This window comes from Squalius cephalus (genome assembly GCF_949319135.1).
Source record: "Squalius cephalus genome assembly, chromosome: 15".
Taxonomy (NCBI): Eukaryota; Metazoa; Chordata; class Actinopteri; order Cypriniformes; family Leuciscidae; genus Squalius; species Squalius cephalus.
The window spans coordinates 7,628,159-7,648,889 of record NC_137136.1 but is presented as its reverse complement, the minus strand read 5'-3'; the positions used below and the strand labels follow the sequence as shown (position 1 = coordinate 7,648,889).

The 20,731-nt window shown below is 36.1% G+C and overlaps 1 protein-coding gene across 1 annotated transcript; it reads left to right on the top strand.

Annotated features, from left to right (window-relative positions):
- The first annotated feature begins 7,832 nt into the window (after nucleotides 1-7,832).
- dpy19l1l (dpy-19-like 1, like (H. sapiens)) lies at nucleotides 7,833-20,601 on the top strand. The gene is made up of 22 exons (XM_079895770.1): nucleotides 7,833-8,204; nucleotides 8,673-8,697; nucleotides 8,781-8,868; nucleotides 10,004-10,141; nucleotides 10,235-10,355; nucleotides 10,741-10,834; nucleotides 11,008-11,065; nucleotides 11,169-11,260; nucleotides 11,557-11,656; nucleotides 12,343-12,420; nucleotides 12,513-12,599; nucleotides 13,631-13,690; nucleotides 13,788-13,868; nucleotides 14,005-14,106; nucleotides 14,200-14,271; nucleotides 14,498-14,568; nucleotides 15,380-15,404; nucleotides 15,532-15,651; nucleotides 15,797-15,971; nucleotides 16,075-16,174; nucleotides 16,288-16,413; nucleotides 19,187-20,601. The coding sequence occupies exons 1-22, from the start codon at nucleotides 7,997-7,999 to the stop codon at nucleotides 19,356-19,358; spliced, it is 2,193 nt and encodes a 730-aa protein (XP_079751896.1). The 5' UTR covers nucleotides 7,833-7,996; the 3' UTR covers nucleotides 19,359-20,601.
- The last annotated feature ends 130 nt before the right edge of the window (nucleotides 20,602-20,731 follow it).

Below are 20,731 nucleotides of genomic sequence, written 5' to 3'. Positions count from 1 at the left end.
CTCTACCTGTAAGGGGTGTTAATACAAACCTGTGCTCTCGCTTTCTCACTTTTCTTTTTTTCAATGGGCTCCAACAAGCGAGGCTAGTGTCAGGATGGAGTCTGGGAGGAATGTGGCAAAGTTTTCATAGACAAATTTATCCTGAGACTCACAAACACATGCTAACACTAATATTTTTAGCACAAGGTTTCATTACTTTAGTTAACATGAACTGAGAATGAATGATACTTCTACTTCTGTATTAATCTTAGTTTATGTTCATTTCAATATGTACTATGGAAATCAAATGTTGTATTTGTTAACATGAGTAAATGCACTGTGAGCTAACATGAACAAACAATGAACAGCTGTATTTTTATTAACTAACATTAACAAAGATTAATAAAAACTGTAGCAAATGTATTGCTCATTGTTAGTTCATGTTACATTAACTAAAATTAACGAATGAGACCTTATTGTAAAGTGTTACCAATGTAACTTGATTTTTCTTGCTTTTATGACTTGGATTCTCAAACTTTAAGATTTAAAAGATTACAACAATCAAAATAATATACATTATTAAAAATTATAGAGAAATGAAAAATTATTGATTATCTAAAACAGTTATAGAATATTGTTAAAATAATTGTGTTTTTTATATTTATAAAATTGGGAAGTATTTATACGTTATGTTAGTGTTTAATAGTGTTAAAATGGGGGGGGGGGGGTATATTTTTCAATATTTTCAGATAATTAAATTTTTTTTAGCCTTGTGACATTATTTTCATGACATCCATGTGCTTTTTTCCCCTAAAAAAATGTTATTGAGAAATTAAAAATTATTGTATTGCAATATATATATTTTAATTAGCTAGGCTATAGTGTTTATATGTTAGATATTTGATATATTGCCTTTATGCTGATTTGTTTAAAACAATAATTTAATAGTTCAATAAACCCATTACTATATTATGGTAATGAGAATCATTATTAAAAATAATAGGACTAACAAAACATTTGGGGTGAAATTGGTTTATTTGCTATAAATAATAACGGCACAATACAAATGACCATAATGGCCTATATAACAGCCTCTATACAGCCTTTATACAGCCTTCAAAATATAATTTCGATTTTTTTTTGTGAGCATAACATATTTCTGTGTGATTCTCCAAGTTCTCTCCTCATCTAGCCATCTGAAGTCAAACTGAAAACCCTTGCCCCCCGCCCCGCCTGGGCCTCCACATGTGCCGGACCATTAGAAAGCTGCAAAACGGGGGGACTGTGTGCCGCCCGGCCATGCAGAAAGCTCATAATCTTTTAATACGCACCGAGGAAGGAAAGATTAAAACATTTGGGTGTTGACAAGTGACAGGGAGTCTCTTCTAGTGTGTAAAGCATTCTGAAGCCGTCACACACCAAGGGGTTCTAGATCATCCCAGGCCCTCCACTTTAATTAAAGTAATTGGCTTTCCACATTTCTATCTATAGACGATCAGGTATATCTTTGAGTAAGAGGCTTAGTGGAAAAATATTTCGCATAATTAGCTGCTATGCGCAGCAGGCAAAGAAATGCAAAGAGGCCACTGGCGCTGTCAGACCAATGATTGATTTCAATCCGAAATCCTCTCTCAACCTGTTCGCTCGCGGTGTCCGCACCACCCGACTACTTAACAGTTTGTTCTCTGCGCTTGTATTACCTAAAGAGGAGCAGCTGCAACTTTGCAGCAAAGCTTCTGTGTATTGTGTTGTGTTTGAATGAAAAGACATCTTGTCGGAGTAATTGCATTACGGACCCAGTGTGTCTCAGCTGTGGTGCCATATGTGTTTCTGTGTGTGTAGGGGAGGAGGTTCTGTGCTATTTCAACAAATAATATTGTCGTAGGCTGCTGACAGAAATATCTTTGCTTTTGCGGCATCAGGCCCAATGTTAATATCTTCTGGTAAATTATGTTGGGTTTTTACTGCTCTCTCCCAGTAATTACCCCGTCTCTTTGCAAAGCCTGTTGCAGTTCATTTCTCTTTATGCTCACACCCACTGACGGCCTGTGGCATAAGTCCATCACATGACGGCATGTTCTGCACATCGGTCTAATCATATGGAAGAGATGATCACAGGGCAGGAAATCACTGAACGGGGCCAAAGGAAACAATCTTTCTGCACTGGACTAAGCCAATCATGTCCTCTCGCAAACCCCCAACCACATCTTACCCGCAAAGTGCTTTTGATACAACTCTGATTAAATGCTCGACTGAAAGGGGCCTGTTTTTATCGCCACAATACATTAACTTAGCAGAAGTTTTGATGAATGTATGTGCCACAGATTGTAGCCATTTGGGTAAAGATTAGTTAATGTAAGATAATGGGATATTCACCCCCAAAAATAAAAATTCGGACATCATTTATTCTCCATTATGTCATTGCAAACCTGAAGTATGTTCTTCTGTGAAACACAAAAGAAAACATTTAGAATGTTTCAACTGATTTTATTCATAAGATGAAAGTCAAAACAACACTGGACCCTACATTTTTTTAGATTATTAAAAATGATAGACTATCTGAAACAGTTATAGATTATTTGTTCAAATAAATGTTATAGTAATTATATATATATATATGAAGAGTTCAGATGCAAAAGCCTCTAAGTGCCATCTGAAATTTTCTTCTAGAATGATCATTTTTATCAAGCTCGTATATTTAAGTTCAGTAATTTCACTTAAATGACAATTCATAGGTAATTTTCATTGCCATTTAAGTGAAATTATTGAACTTAAATATACGAGCTTGATAAAAATGATCATTCTAGGAGAAAATTTCAGATGGCACTTAGAGGCTTTTGCATCTGAACTCTTCATATATATATTAGTTAGTGTTTTAGTGTTTCATATATTGCCTTTATGGATAATTTTATTAAATAAAAAACTAAATTAAATTGAATTGACCTTTATTGTATAGACAAGAAAACGTAAACATTTCTCATAATATCCTCTTTTTATGTTCTGTATAAATCAACCTATGAATGTTTTATTTATTATATATATATTATTTATGTATTATCTCTGTTTACTATAAGAAATGATAGAAATATTTTAGCATTTAAACAAAGAATACACACCCCACACCTATAAGAACAAGTTAAAAATGTCCAAATCCTCTCACAGAGACTGTGAGTGTGTGTGTTAGGGATAAGACAGGGAGCAGAGACTGATATCAACATGTGTGTGTGATCACCTTGGAGAGGCATCAGGTGACTGTAACACACTGAGAGGACGGAGCATCTGTAATCCTGAAAGCGCTGTATTGGGATTAAAGCAAGGTCTGCAGTCAGTCTGAGCAGGTGTGCCTGGAGAGACAAGAGCAGAGAGAAACCTTAAAGGAATAGTTCACATAAAAATGATTTATTCACAAAAGAATGCATTTTGAAGATCATAGTTTAATAATCAATTGAATAATAATACACAAAGCATGTCGCAAAGGGAATTAGGCCCAGACACACTTTTCTTGTGCTTTGCTCAGACAGCTGATAAACTCTCACAGTGATTGATGCTCTGTTCTCTGAGATAAATGGCATCTGTGGGACCCAGGAGGGCTCTAATTGAATTGGTTTCCAGAGAATACTAATGGGGCGTAATGTTGAGATAACTGAAGCCCTAAGAATAAGTGATCATTGACAGCATGTGTTTCTTGCCAGTAATAAACATGTCACACAGACGGGCAAGTCAGTAGCTGCAACGCAATTACCTCACTGCACCACACACTGCGCTCAAACCGCTGAGATGTTAGAGAGAATAGCCAACTGCAAAATCATTTCACAAATACTACGCTGAATAGTCCCCAAAAGTGTGCAAACATAAAAAATGTTTAAATGTAAATAAAGAAAAAAGTTTATAAAAGTTCTTTGAAGGAAGAAGAAGTCTCTTATGTGCACCAAGGCTGCATTTATTGGCTTTTTTGGTGGAAATCATGATCCATTTTTTTTCAGGATTCCTTAATACAAAGTAAGTTCAAGATAAACTTTTTTTTTTTGGGGGGGGGGGGGGGGGGGGGTGTTTAAATATATTTTTTATTAAATATGTATATAGTACCAGTCAAAAGTTTAGAAAATGTTTTTGAAAGAAGTATCTTATGCCCATAAAGCCTGGATTTATTTGATCAAAAACATCTCAAACATCTCATCGACAAATCTGCACCAACTGCGTGATGCTATCATGTCAATATGGACCAAAATCTCTGAGGAATGTTTCCAGCACCTCGTTGAATCTATGCCATGAAGATTTAAGGCAGTTCTGAAGGCAAAAGTGGGTCTAAACTGGTACAAGCAAGGTGTGCCTAATAAAGTGGCCAGAACTATATAATTCACTAAATTGAATTGGTGTTATTTCATAGTTTTTATTACTCGAATTTGATTGAACTCATGCATTAAACTGTTTTGACACTCGCATATTACAAACTTAGTGCAGCGAGAGAGAAAAAGAGGTCAATGCCAATGTTCACTGTCCCATGATTATACTGGCACGCCTTTAGCCCATCTGTGAGATATTTGAGTTTTGGGGAACCTTAAGGGCACAGAAAACCCTTTACATAAACAATGATCCCTGATTCACACTTCAGCCAGCCAGGCCGCTCATACATGTGGTCAGTGGGTGGCTTTCTGAACGTCCTTCTGATAATACTACATTTTACCATCAGATTGAACTCAAATGTGGTGTCATCACCTCTTCAGGGCAACAAATGCAGAATGTTACTTTATATGAAATGTATATTTTATTTAGAATTAAAAGGAAATGATATAGTGTTATATATATATTTTTTAAATGCACTTAGGTATGCATCACTTTTCAATCTAAGTGCATAACTCAAACAGGACAAAAAAAAATGTGAATAAACATCCTCCCACCCACCATGGCTTAAATGATGACGCAGCTGCATCTGCTTGTTGGCTTTCATGATGGGCCAAGTGTCCTGGCAAGCCGAGCGCCTGGACAGGAGGTGTCATCAGCTAACAGCAGAACCTACGCTCTCACCCTCCGGACGGGCCAGATCTCAGCTATGTTTGCTGAAAAAACAAATTCCTTCAGTGTGGCCACAAGCTGTGCTAACACCACAGACATTCTCAGTGGCACCCCTAACCATAACTTTCAAGATGGGCACCGTGTCTCGTTATTGTATTTAGGTTATGTCTAGCACCAGTGATTCACTCAGAGGCAATGAAAGGCCATGGTGAGATCAGTACAACGGCAGAAAACAATTCATCGCTTGGCACCTGAGACCGGCATTGTACGGACACCGTTTCTAGACAATGGATGTTGCAGGACTGTCTGTACCAGCTCATGCATATATTATGGGATTATGGCTCAAAATTATCATCATCATCATCTAGCGTTATGTGAGATAAAAAGCTAAACCAGGTAAACAACCCAAGCCAAGAATTTGTAATGAAGAATATAAGCTAAATATTTCAAAATTGCTATTTGCGTTGACTGTCAACAGGAAATTAATTTATAATGAATTAATGATTCATTAATAATTGCTAAAATAATCATTTGTTATTAATAATATACATATATACACACGTTGTGGGGTAAATCTCCCCACCTTAATTTATTCTCCTGACCATGGATGACACAAAGTCTCATCTCAGCACTTTTGATGAACGTGTTGTTACGGTGTTATCTTGTATATGTTATTAAAATTAATGGGGTTTGATTAATGGGGTTATTATTCAGTATTTCCATGAATTTTATGCACATTTTAGACATCTTCGCTTTCATTAAAATCTAGGTTAGTTGAGTGAAATTAAATTTGCATTCATAGTGATGCTATTATGACATTTCTTCAATTAAAATATTGGAAATGAAATATGTCACAGAATGATTTTTAACTTCTGCTTTGTCTATCATTGGTTATTCAATTGTTCAACTAAATTGTCAAAATTCAATTTTAAATAGAATACTTGATTTAGTATTGTATATTAATGACACTTTAAAAATATATAAATAACAATACAAATGATATCAAAAGTCATTTATACATTCTGTAAAATAATTTTACATTTTGTTTTATAACAACTAAACTAGCAAATGTTTCTATTTATTTCCTATAATAACACATTGACTGATGCATCACCATCCAGCACCTGCTAAACTTGTATCTAAATATGTTCGAATTTAAAAGTAGATGCGCATTGTTCTTCTTTATGTCTCCTGTAATCATTAATAATATGTTATAATAATTTATTACAAGGAATTAAAACAGCGTTATTTCTTTCTATGGGAACCAGACAAACTGTAAGTCACTGTATCCATTAGGTTCTCATGCATGTTTTCCAGTGAAAGTAAGCTTTTTCTGATCCCAAGGTCAAAAGGAAGAGAAACGTTTGTGATGTCACCATCAAAAAGGAGTCCAGCCATAATTCTCAGCATGTTCCAAACTAACCAGTTTCCTGTTGCTTTAGTTCCATCAGCTCCTTGCCCACTTCAAGAACTTTTACTCAGTACCATCAAAAGGTTACACTGTGAACTCACATAAATGTTTCACAAAAAGGTTTTGGACACATAAGCCACACTTAAAAATGTATGACTTTTATTGCTAGCCTAAATACAATATTAAACCAATGTAAACAAACGATTCTACACATTTAGAACTAAACATAGCCTACAAACCTACTATTCTAAGCCATTTTTACAAATGCAATAACTGGAGCCAAACTATAAATGAATGTCTGGAGACTATACTGCCTTGTTTCACATGCAAGGCTTAAGCCTACATAGGCCTACCTGTTGTTTGATTATTCAAATCCCAACTTCTTTTTGTGAAATTACTTGTGCTATTTTCTTCTAAATAAATGTTTGGTTATGCAATGCACCAGCATTCATTCATTTGAAATGTGTGGGGTTTTAATTGTCCCATACTTTTTGGTGCCTCTGTATCGATTTGCTGCATCACAGCGACATCAAGCGGTTGATTTCATCAGAGCACATGAACAAATGACTCTTATGTGCCGGTTCTTTTTAGTAATCTATCTATCTATCTATCTATCTATCTATCTATCTATCTATCTATCTATCTATCTATCTATCTATCTATCTATCTATCTATCTTTTTTTATCTAATCAAATTTCTAATCTATCAGTTTTTAATATTATTCTGATTATTTATTATAGTCCATCTTCTGTCTCCTCAAATGATATTAGGCCTATCATTTGGCAACGGATTGCTGAAGTCAATTAATTTAACAAGAATATTTCCGAAATATATATTTTTCAAAAATACTAAAAGATATATTAGTGGAAGTGTCAATGAACTGTAATGAATGAACGTTAGATTCCTTATGATTCCCTGGTCCAGGGGTTTTCACACGAATTAAATTAAATTAAATTAAATTAAATTAAATTAAATTAATAAATGGATGAATGAATGAATGAAAAGACGTAGGCTATAAATAGACCAATCAATTAAATACATTAATAATAAATATAACGGCACAGTATGAGTAAAACGGTTAATAATGCAATGTAATAGAAACTAAATATTTTCCAAATATTATTTTACACATATTTATACACAGTAGCCTACAAATGGGGTCTTAATGCACGAAAAAAATATGTCTGCCTTTTACATTTTATGATTGATGAGGACTCGCACAAGAATAAAAACCGCGCCCCTAGGCTACATGTAATTTAAAGGCTATGTTATCTAACGTTACCAATATATGCATTTTATTTAAATGCGTCTTCGTGATGGTTACCGATTGGTTTGACGCTGGTTGCCGAGATTCTTTACCATCATCATGGCTACCCACAGGTCTTTAATCGCGTTGCCATGGTAAGTGACGCTGACAGATGAGCGCTGCGTCCAGACGGGGGCGATGCCCGCTTCATTCAACAGATCACTGAAGTCCCAGAGCTCTCAAACTGTGCAGACACAAATGTGAGGCGTTTGGAAGAGTGAAACAACTGACTGTATCGCGTATCTACGCTCCTGTTGTTCCTCTATTACGGACAGAAATATGAAAACATGGTAGCTAAAACGAGAAAACCAAATGTCAAGGACCAGAGCAGCGAGAAGGACAGGAGTCAGTCCGTCTCGGGGAAAAGCAGGCGTGGGAAAGATGGGAAAGGCTCGGCTTACCAGACTAAAAACGGACTTTTTGCTGGGTTCATTAGAAACAAATTGGGGTTGAGCCCATCTGCTTTTGCAAGAGGAATAACTGTGCTGGTTCTCGGTAAGGCTTTGTTTCTTAGCCGCTAGGTAGCTAACGGTTATTTAGCATCTAGCATGTTCTCAGGATCAAGCAGCTCGGCTGGTAAACAACAAAGTTGTATAGAGCTTTTATTCTTAAACTACACTAAATTACCAGTATAAAATCTGGGTTATTTGTGAATGCTCACATGTTAACTGTACTTGGCAACCAATCAAATTTAATTTCACTTCAGTTATTAGCCAATGATGACCACACATGTAACGTTACTGACAATTCCTAAGATTTATTCATGACAACCACCCAGAGTTTTAACACAAAATGTTAATTGATTCAAATAATGAATCTGTATTAAACTAGGCAATTTCTACACGTCATCTACTAGAGACTAGAGTTTGGTTGGTCAGATAAGAGTCCTCCAATGAATGTGGCCACGTAGCGGTCTGTCTGACCTGGGCAAAGTCGCCTAACCGGATATATTTCTCTCCACAGCTGTTATTGCGGGTTTTTTACATTGGTAAGTAGCTTTAGACTTTTAAAACTGATAATAATTTTCCTCTGAAGACTAAATAAATAAATAAATTGTCCTGTATATCTCAGGTATCATCTCTCACGTCTATTTGAAAATGACAGACACTTTTCACACATGTCGTCCTTGGAAAAGGAGATGGCTTTTCGAACGGAGATGGTTATTACTTCTTTCTTGAATTCACATATGTGTGTGTAAATGTATATATGTTTTATATACACTGGTTTGACAATGAATCTGAAACACCTGGCAGACCACAATAATATATTAGTATGGGCTTGGGTTACAGCATCAATTCATCTGGGAAATTACAGATACAAATCCTGTACAGTGGCCAGAGGGATTTTGAGCCATTCCTCCTCCAAAATACCCCAACGTAGCTCAAACATATTTAGATCTGGTGGCTGTGACATTAAAACTTCACTATCATGTTCATCAAACCATTCTTTCACAAGTCTTGCTTTGTGTATTGGTGCATTATCATGCTGATGCCCGGCACCCCCTTCAGGGTACAATATTTGAACTGTTAGGTGCACACGGTCCTTTAGAATGGTTCAGTAGTCCTTGGCAGTGACGCGCCCGTTAAGCTCAGTAGAGAATCCCATGATATTGCAGCCCAAAGCATCACTGATCCACCGCTGTGCTTCAATCTTGGCAGCAACAGTCCGGGTGTTAAGCCTATTTAGGGCTTCTCCACACCATTACTCCCATGGATGTGGGAAAGACAGTGAAGATGGACTCATCAGAGAACAATACATGTTTCACATTGTCCATAGCCCAAGATTTGCACTGTTGACACCATTGAACCCGACATTGGCATGAGTGATCTAAGGTTTGGTTATAGCAGCCCGACCATGAATATTGACTCTGTTGGAGCTCCAGACAAACCATTTTCGTAGAAACAGGAGAGTCGATTTGTGCGTTTAATTCTGCAGTGAGCTGGGCGGCTGTGGTTTTATGTTTTTTGGATACAATCTGGGTTAGTACCTGGACATCCCTTTCAGACAGCTCCCTCTTGCGTCAACAGTAGTTACTCCTGTTGGATGTAGTTCGTCCTTCATGGAGGTATGCTGACATTACCCTGGAAACCATAGCTCTCGGTACACCACAAAGACTTGCTTTCCCGGTCACAGTTGAGCCATAGAGACATGGACCGATGTGTAATATCAGTAAAGGTTGGCCACCAGGCTTCGCATATATAGGCATGATACCCCCAATGCTATATTGGCCAGTGTTTCAGTTTCATTGTTCAACCTCAGTGTGTGTGTATACGTTACACTTTTCACCTTTATAGGGACTGTATTACTCATATTTCAAGACCATCATTGAGGCTACTTCCTTCATGGATGGTCTTTACATGATCATGAATGACCGGCTTACTGAATATCCTCTGGTGATAAACACTCTAAAGAGGTTCAACTTGTACCCTGAGGTAAGATGATTGCCATCTTCTGAATGTCGATGAAATGTCTTCATGCCACATTTTTTGCTTGAGCTTTGAAATGAACTTTCTCTTGTACTGCAGGTGGTCTTGGCCAGCTGGTACAGAGCATTCACCAGCACAATGGATTTCTTTGGGTTCCCTACCAAGATGTGTTGGACCATCAACAGAGGGGAGGGTCTTGATCCAGTGGAGAGTTGTGAAGGTATTTGAGAAGCCTTGTTTGACCTAAACATCTACTTGTTGTTAAATATTTGAGCTTTTGAAGTAGAGTACATTGTAAATAACACTATTAAATGGGATAACTTTATTTATTATTACAATCACCTTCTAATTTGTCTTACTGTCCTTGAAAAGTTTCCTTGTTTGTAGTTACAATTAAAATGTGCGCTTTAGAAATGTCTTAAGCCTATTTTTGCACTTGCTAATTTTTCACTTGCTAACACACTCATCACAAAGATGTTTATTTTTAAAGTGTTTTTGGCTGTGCGAGAAAAAGTGAAGACAGAAGGTGCCATTTTATTGAATGTGTGACTGACTGTGTTGTTCATTTTGCAGATATTTTATTTACTTGAATGGCTTTTCCACAGGTCTGGGAGACCCTGCATACTTCTATGTCACCTTTGTGTTCCTGTTAAATGGGGCGATGATGAGTCTGTTCTTTATTTATGGAACATATCTAAGGTAATAGAGCCTAGATGGCCCATTAAACACCTCAGTCAGAGGAGAGTCCTTTTGATTGATTCAGAAGAAAGTGGATCTTTAAGAAGTTCAGTTTTGATTCCAAATGGTTGATCCTAACGGTGTTGTTTCAAAAACTAAATCAAAACATGCACTTTCTATTTTGGCTGTTATAGTGGCAGTCGACTGGGTGGCACTGTCACAGTTATGTGTTTCTTCTTTAACCATGGAGAGGTAAAGCTGATGTTTTCTTAAGCATGTGTGGATAGTGTTTTATTTCACTACAGTCTCCTAGTATTTAGAGCTTTCATCTCTGTGTTGAACCCTTGAATCTCAGAGTACTCGGGTCATGTGGACGCCACCTCTGAGAGAGAGCTTCTCTTACCCCTTCCTGGTTCTGCAGATGCTTCTGCTCACATGCATCCTCCGGTAACTTGCTTTATTCCTATGTATTCCTACTTCATATTAAATCTTTCATGCTCACGTTCACTCTTTATATTTGTACTTTGAGATGGCTTAAGCTCTTTTAGATTTTATATAGTCACCTAAGACATTTAAGCAATCTTTGTGTTTTTCCTCTAACCCATCTACTTTTACTTAAATCACATGTAATTTAATGCTGTGTTTGTGTTGATATGTACTTTATTTATCATTATAAGGACAGATTTGAATTATTCTAAACAATTAAGATCTATTCTTATTGGAGATTTGTCGATTTTTGGAAGGACAAGGAACCCAAGCAAGCATACCATGATGGCTCTGGGAATCTCCAATGTTTTCTTCATGCTGCCCTGGCAGTTTGCTCAATTTGTCTTACTTACCCAGGTAAGTGATTGAAGAAATGGCTAGATCGTAAGCATGCCAAACGAAATGCTTAGTGTCTAAATGTTGATATTTGAAGGGAGTACAGGCAAGCAGCCAAATGTAACATTTAGTTTCTGCAACCTTTCATCCTTGAATGTCCTGCTGAAATTGAACACAATTACATCTGACTTTTACACTAGATAAAAGTGTTCCTGAAATAATAGACATGAAAGGTAGTGTACATTTCAAAGGTTTGGGGTTGGTATGATTTTTTATGTTTTTAGGGTTAATCAAACATAGTAAAAACACCAATATTGCGAACTGTTTTCTATTTAAATGTTTTAAAATGTCATTTGTTCCTCTGATGACAAAGCTTTTTAGCAACATTATAAATGTTTTTACATTTGATCAATTTAATGCATTCTTGCTGAATAAAAGTATTAATGTCTTTCTTTCAAAAGAAATACCTTCCTTATCCCAACTTTTTGAACGGGAGTGTATGTTTCCTAAAAGAAATGTATACAGTTCACTTCCAGAGACATACTAATTTGTAATCATATTTTTGTCTGAAGAAAACTGACTGTAGGTAAGTCTAACATGATTGCATACCTCAGGAATATCGCGTTTTAAACTTAAACCTTTATGAGAAAGTTGTTTTGCAGCAAGATGGCAAAGGATGCTATGACAAGAATGTTTGTGTTTCACAGGTTGCATCCCTTTTTGCTTCATATATCCTGGGATATCTGAGTCCGACGAAAATGCAGTCCATCTTAGTGACACACATGGTAATGTAAAGTAATCTAGACTTAATTGATGGAGCCACAATATTGCTCATGTTGTCTTTCTGATTCACTGATGAACTGACTGCTCCTCACAGATCTCCTTGGCCGTCTGTTTTCTGCTAATGTTCGGGAACTCGATGCTGCTGACGTCCTTCTACGCCTCTTCATTGGTTTCTATCTGGGTGAGTTGGACAGTGTGAGGTCTCATTACTGCATTCACATCCATTTGCTACTTTCTCTGGATAGATGGTTTCTAAGGACACCAGCAGCTGATATGATTGTGAAACGGTAAATGGTAAATGGACTGCATTTATATAGCGCTTTCACAGACCTATGGCTATGGCCACCAAAGCGCTGTACATATAGCCTCACATTCACCCATTCACTCACTCATTCATACACCGACGGCGGTGTCAGCCATGCAAGGCGCCAATAAATATCCATGATTAAAGGGTTAGTTTCACCCAAAAATGAAAATTCTGTAATTTACTCACCCTCATGTAATAATTCATGTCGTTCCAAACCCACAAGACTTTCGTTCATCTTCGGAACACAAATAAAGATCTTTTTAATGAAATCTGAGCGATTTCTGTCCCTCCATTGACAGCTACACAACTACCACTTTGATGCTTCAAAAAGTTCATAAAGAGATTGTAAAATTAATCCATATAAATTGAGTGGTTTAGCCCAAATTTAATGAAGAGACACAATCGCTTAATATGATGAGCAGATTGAATTTAGGCTTTTATTCACATATAAACATTCATCAACTCACATATCAGTTGTGGTAAACGGAAGCTCAAGCATGTTCACTTGATGTAGGAGAACCAATGAGGTTCATTCTCGTGTTACGCAGCACGTTTGAGCTTCCTCAAGAACTAATGAGTTTTTTTCTCGCACGCCAAGACAAACATACTGTGAAGAAACCAAGCGGCAACCTTCCTGTCTCTCTCTTTAAACCAACATAGAAGTGATTTAAACTGCAATTCATCGACTGGCCTTTAGAGACTAAACAAAAGGGAGTTAATCCCATATACCCCCCATGTTTACAGCCTGGTGCAAAAAGTGGTCTATATAGCTCATTTTGGCCCACTTTAGACTTCAAAAATGCTCTTCAGAAACCTACGGGTGACATCACGGACACTACGTCCATATTTATTTACAGGTTATGAAAGAAACATCAGCTCTGCTGGTTAACCTTCTTTCGTTTCAGGGGGTTATTGCACTGAGGGACCGTTTGATTGGTACGTTCAAACCTGGAATCTTCACATGGGTAAGAGCACATCCAGTGTATGCTGATGCATCAATAAAAATGTGCCTGACTAACAAAAAAATGGACTAACCAAAAACATTTGTGTTGTTTTTGTTAGGTCATGCAGTGTCTTGCATGGGTGGTCTCCACTGTCATCCTGAAATTCATGCTCTCTGTGATCTTTGGGGCATCAGATGATGTGAGTCAAATGAGAGCCGTGCTGTGAACCATATGCTGTTTTCTCTTGCTGTGAACATCAGTTAGCTTTAGCCTGAGGGGTTCTTTAAACAGTTCTCAGGGCTTTTGACTTTTTTTTTCTTCTTTTTTTTAAATAGGCCCACATCAGCAGTCTTATCAAATCCAAGTTCACAAGCTACAAAGACTTTGACACGATGATGTACACGTGTGCAGCTGAGTTTGACTTCATTGAAGCAGAGGTGGGCAACGTGATCAGGACGATCTATTTTCTTGCGATCAGTCAATGGTTACCCCTTAAAGCTTTTTCACAAGATCATTTCCTGTGTTTTCAGACTCTCATCCGGTACATCAAAACCATGCTGCTTCCAGTTAACATGCTGATAGTGGGTTTTATTGCTGGAAGGGTGAGTTGTTTTCTCTTAGATAATGGATGGTTTCCCTCTCCTAAGTTTTGTTATGTGTGCCCTGCTTTTATCTGTTTGCCCCAATATTCTTCTAAGTTTACGGTTTTCCGTCAGTTTTCTGAGTTTATCAGTTAGTTTAGAGTTTAGCCTTTTATAGAGGGGAACCAAGTTATTTACGTACTAATACTCCCTGCATATGCTTCCTCATTTTGCTTCCTGAGGACAGACTGTACAGGATATTGTCATTTTCCTCAAAAATGAGAAGGCAGAAAAGTCAGAGGATGATGAAACAGAGCAGTAAGTATTCTATGTTTTGTATTCTATTCTAGTATTCCATGCATTCTACAGTACTTTATTGGCATGATTGTTTTGGACATAAATGGTGAACAGAAAAAATGTGGGGAAATGTGATAGAAAAGGGGGAAAGAAATTATATATATATATATATATATATATATATATATATATATATATAATATATATATTGTGTGTCAATAGGAAATATCAGTTTACATTTCCAAACATTCCTTTTGCAATTAATTGTAATAATCCAGTGAGATCTTTGTATGCACATGGAGTCTGACAACAGCCAGTGAGCTCCACACAGAGATCCTGAATAATAATAATTTAAACATGCAAATGTTTTCGGTACAAATGTTTTGAAAAAAAGTTATTTATGCTCACCAATGCCGCATTAATCTGATAAAAACAAAACAGTAAAACAGTAATATTGTGAAATATTGCAGTTTACAGCAACTGTTTTCTGTTTTAAGATATCATTTATTTCTGTTATTGCAAAGCTGAATTTTCTGCATCATTACATAATAGACTGATTTGATGTTCAACAAACATTTATTTTTATTAATAATGTTAAAAACAGTTGTGCTGCTTCATATTTTTGTGGAAATTTTGATACAGTTTATTATGATTATTTGATGAGTAGCAAGTTATAAAGAACAGCATTTATTTGAAATAGAAATCTTTTGTAATATTATAAATGTCTTTACTGTCACCTCACCTTAAAAAAATTAAAATCATTCATTTCTTTCAAAATTTATGTTTTACATTGGAATTTGCCCTTCAATATTTTTTTTTCTCTCTCTTGCAGGGCCCAGGTGTTGGCGAAAGGAGTGGTAAGAGAGCTTTTACCAAAATGATACATAAAAAATATGAGCAATAATATATAGTGACTCATGGAGTACTAGTTGATATCCAGAGGCTGTATTTCTCTTGTCATGGTTGTGTCCATTGTTTTTCTAGCTGGTGTACCACAGTCTGCAGCTGGTGGCGTTTGCAGTGCTGGCTGTGCTCATCATGAGACTGAAGCTCTTCCTCACTCCTCACATGTGCATCATGTCCTGTTTAATCTGCTCCAGACAGGTGACCCGACCATTCACGCTCTATTCTTCACCAACGCACTCCAAAATATTCCGAATGCAACAAAGCTGTTTTGGGCAAAAGCTTTAAAATCTAAGATGCTGTTGGACTCACTAATGTTTTGGTTTCTTTGGCTCTTCATCTGCAGCTGTTTGGCTGGGTAGGAGAGAAGTTTAAACTTCAGATGACAGTCGTGGGAATATTGTCCATCATGGCAGTTCAAGGATTCGCCAACCTGCAGAATCAATGGGGCATCATAGGAGAATTCAGTAACTTCCCTCAAGAAGAGCTCCTGGAGTGGATCAAGGACAACACAAGCCCTAGTGAGAAACTCCTGTCTTTTGGATTCACTTTTAACTGTGCAAAATGAAACCACTGATTTAATGAACAATTTCTGACTCCTGCATCCATGCAATGTTCCTGTAGATGCTGTGTTTGCTGGTGCTATGCCCACCATGGCAAGTGTGAAACTGTCCACAGGCAGAGCCATAGTGAATCACCCACACTATGAAGATGCAGGATTGAGGTAGACATGATTTAACGTACATTTTGTCTCTCTATTTAAGTACTTGTCCAATTATTATGTTCTTATGAGATTGTTCTGTGTAAAGTGTTTGATTTCATCTTGTCATTATTCAGAGAAAGAACAAAGATGGTGTACTCCATGTACAGCCGAAAGCCAGCTGAGGAAGTAAAGCGAAACTTATTAAAGCTGCAGGTGGACTATTTCATCTTAGAGGACTCATGGTGCACCAGACGCTCCAAGTAATACTTTCAATTACTACCACTGAGTTTGATCATTTCTTATGGAAGCTTGTTTCTACGGAGCCCCACACATGTGGGAAAAAATATACATACAGTACAGGCCAAAAGTTTGGAAACATTACTATTTTTAATGTTTTTGAAAGAAGTTTCTTCTGCTCATCAAGCCTGCATTTATTTGATCAAAATGTAATATTGTGATATATTATTACAATTTAAAATAATAAATTATCATTTATTTCTGTGATGCAAAGCTGAATTTTCAGCATCATTACTCCAGTCTTCAGTGTCACATGATCCTTTAGAAATCATTCTAATATTCTGATTTATGATGAGTGTTGGAAACAGTTCTGCTGCCTAATATATTTGATGAATAAAAGGTTAAAAAGAACTGCATTTATTCAAAATAAAAAAAATATTTTCTAATAATATAAATCTTCTGAACAGGGGCGGATCTAGAAAAATATTTATGGGGTGGCGAGAGGGGGGCAGGAATTTTTGAGGGGTGGCAACATATGGCAGACGTATATATACTGAATTTAATTACAGTTAAATTGGCCATAACTTTTAATTCGTTGCTGCCAACTGGGGTGGCAGCAGGGGTGGCAAGGCTTTCTTTTAGGGTGGCATTTGCCACCCCGGTAGATCCGGCCCTGCTTCTTTATCACTTTTTATCAATTTAACACATCCTTGCTGAATAAAAGTATTGATTTATTTCAATAAAAAGAAAGAAAAAAATTACTGACCCCAAATTACTGACCAGTGTATATTGTTGTTACAAAAGATTCATATTTTTAAAACATTTGCTTCTTTTTTTTTTTTTTTACGTTTTATTCATCAAAGTATCCTAAAAAAGTATCACAGGTTATGAAAAAATACTAAGCAGCAGAACTGTTTCCAACTTTGATAATGAATCATCATATTAGAATGATTTCTAAAGGATCATGTGATAGACTGCAGTAATGATCCTGAAAATTCAGCTTTGCATCACAGAAATAAATGATAATTTAAAGTATAATCAATTGAAAACCAATTGTTTTAAATTGTAATAATATATCACAATATTACATTTTTTTGTATTTTTGATCAAATAAATGCAGGCTTAATGAGCAGAAGAAACTTCTTTCAAAAACATTCTCTCTGTCCCAGCATGTATCCCATATTTGTATAGTGTTAACTTTTTTTGTTAAAAAAATAAATACATTTTGTATATGTTTCCAAACTTTTGGCCTGTACTGTATATATCGTAGGGCTGGGCGATATGGCCAAAAAATCATATCTCTGTATTTTTTGGTTAAATGGCGATATACGATATATATCTCGGTACTTTCTACATTTTTCTATTTGGATAAAGAAAATCTGTATTTATTAAAAAATTTATTTCACATCCTGCCCAATGATATCCTACAAACAATGTTGATATTGAAGGATATGGAAACAAATATAGTGAATGTAATGTAGGCTATGCAATATATTATGTGCTAAAAGGTGGTTAAAATCACATTACATTCTAACATTGTAAAATAATGCTTTTGTTTTTAAATTGACTAAAGGCTAAACTAAAAATGAAAATAAAAACAAAAGCACAAACTAATTATATTAGCCTGCATTTAATTACCCCATTATAATGGTCATTTTCATAAAAATATACTTGAAGGCTTAAAATTCCACACATAGCACATTTATTGTTTCCAACAACAAATATTTTAGCAATATGTATATTTTAGTCAGAATTATTGCGCTACTATTCTATTGTTGCGTGGTGGCGGTCATTCACGGAAGCTTGAATTTTAGCGGAGATTCACTTGCAGAAGGCTCGTCCTCTCCTGACAGTGAAATGGACATATTTGTTTGACTTTCTAACATTTACAGATGGAGAATATACCTGTGAAATGTAAGTTAAGCACTGAGGAAAGCACCACATCTCAAATGCATTAAACAGCGCAAGTATTTATCTGTCAGTCAGCAACAGTAGTCAGAGCATCTGACAGGGCAAGCTGCTTTAAACTTGTCAATATAGGACAAATGGTACAATGTACCAGTGTAATTTGTTCGCTTGTTTTAGTTTAATCAAAACGAGGGAACAAATTAATGCAAAGTGGCTACAATTTACTAAAACAAGAGAACCAATTAAGTTGTGGAAAGTAATTATACATTTTTGTCCGCATGTCATGTGTGGGGCTCCGTATATTTCCGACAGGGAATAAAAATAAATAAATAATTGTGATGAAGTCGGAAGTCGCAACTCTGAAAAAACGAAGTCGGAAGTCGCAACTCTGAAAAAATGTAGTCGGAAGTCGCAACTCTGAAAAACATAGTCCTCTGAAAAAATGTAGTCGGAAGTCGCAACTCTGAAAAACGAAGTCGGAAGTCGCAACTCTGAAAAACGTAGTCCTCTGAAAAAACAAAGTCGGCAGTTGCAACTCTGAAAAAACGAAGTCGGAAGTCGCAACTCTGAAAAACGTAGTCCTCTGAAAAAACAAAGTCGGAAGTTGCAACTCTGAAAAAACAAAGTCGGAAGTTGCAACTCTGAAAAAACAAAGTCGGAAGTCGCAACTCTGAAAAACATAGTCCTCTGAAAAAACGAAGTCGGAAGTCGCAACTCTGAAAAAAACGAAGTCGGAAGTCGCAACTTGTTTCTCTGTCGAAATTTTGATATATAAACTCGCATTTGTGAGGAGAATTATCTTTACCTTTTTTTTTTTTTTTTTTTTCATGGCAGAATCAAGCTTCCATAATTTCTTGTATCTCACACGTGTTTCTTCTTAATCTCCAGGCCCGGCTGCAGCATGCCTGAGATCTGGGATGTGGAGGACAGCCAAAATGCAGGAAAAGTGCCACTTTGCACTCTCATGTCGAGGGATTCTCGTCCTCACTTCTCCACCGTCTTTCACAACAACATTTACAAAGTCCTTCGAGTTCCCAAAACAGTGAGAGATATGAGATAACAGCAGATTTCCATCAACGTTACTGTTTTGTGTCTTTGATACGTGTGTATATACACAGCAATGATTATTTTTGTAAAAGTCAGATCTGTTTTTGAGACCTGCTTCTGCCACTTTGGTGTCCGTTTTGTTTTGATCAACTGTGTGAAATGTTTAAACTGTGGTGAATCAGGTGTTTCACCGCCAAGAGTCCATCAGTATTAAATCTGCCCTTAACCATCTGCTCTCATGCTTGTTGAAATGTATTCATTTTGTCTGGATCTCTGTGATTTTCGCCATCCATGGTGCTGCTGGTTGCATATGGTCCAGAATATTGTTTCACTTGACCTAAATCATTTCACTTTTTATTTTACTCCTTTTAGGATTTTTAACCTGTGAAGTTTCGTAAAACCCTTTTTGTGGAAAGTTTTAAAATTTACATTTATATATATATATAGTTTAAGGGAGGATTATGATAATCTATAGTTTTATTTTTTTTAAGTCTACCAACTCAGTTTTATTTGTCATCTGTTGTAGATAAAATGCTTGTTACTCTTTGGTCAGTGTTATTAGAGAAGTTATCTTCTGAAATAGTATTTTTATCTCATGGTTTAAAAATGTTGTCAAGCTCAGCTGAATTTTCATTTGGATCATGTTAGTGTCATTTTCTCTCTCTGTACTGAGGTTTACCAGTGTTCAGAATTCTCCTCATTTCCCATCTGCCAGTGAAATGCAATTGTCAGGAAATGCAACAGTTTATCTCAGTTGTCTTTTCTGATGTCACGGAATAATAATAGTCCTTTAAAATCAAGCTGAGGTACTGTAATCACTGCCATGGAGTTATTAAAGGTATCAATTTGTAGCATATTTTCTGTTGTAATTCAAGTGCCCTTTACATTTCATTTGATGTGCGTGTGAACCGTCAAAGAATTCATGTTCTCGTGTGTGTTTTTTTTTATCTAATGTGAGGTACTAGACATTTTGTATTTCACTAATTAAATGTTTTGTTATTTTAATCATTCATTGGGTCTTTGTTGTTTGTGTAAATATTAATGCATTAAGTATTTGTTTTAATCAACTGGATTGGACAATGTGGCCAGTTAATTCAGCTGGCGAAGCAGTCCACAGTTCTTTTTGTTTGTAAATTGATATCAAGAGCAGACATATATTTGACAAAGTCTTACATTTTATTAAACTTATATGAAAAGGGGTCTTTAAAGCTACACTATTTAACTGAAAATAAAACTACATATTTCTTGTGGAAGATCACTGTTTGGGTTTTGCGTCGGCTCTGCTCCAATCTGCACACATGAAAATGGTTCGAGGCGCATATATATATATATATATATATATATATATATATATATATATATATATATATATATATATATATATAT

Bases quoted from the DNA above. Each gene is read 5' to 3' on its own strand.
- dpy19l1l (XM_079895770.1), top strand. From the start codon at position 7,997: ATGGTAGCTAAAACGAGAAAACCAAATGTCAAGGACCAGAGCAGCGAG. The intron at 8,205-8,672 runs GTAAGGCTTTGT...TTCTCTCCACAG, and splicing joins AATAACTGTGCTGGTTCTCG to CTGTTATTGCGGGTTTTTTA. The intron at 15,405-15,531 runs GTAAGAGAGCTT...TTGTTTTTCTAG, and splicing joins AGGTGTTGGCGAAAGGAGTG to CTGGTGTACCACAGTCTGCA.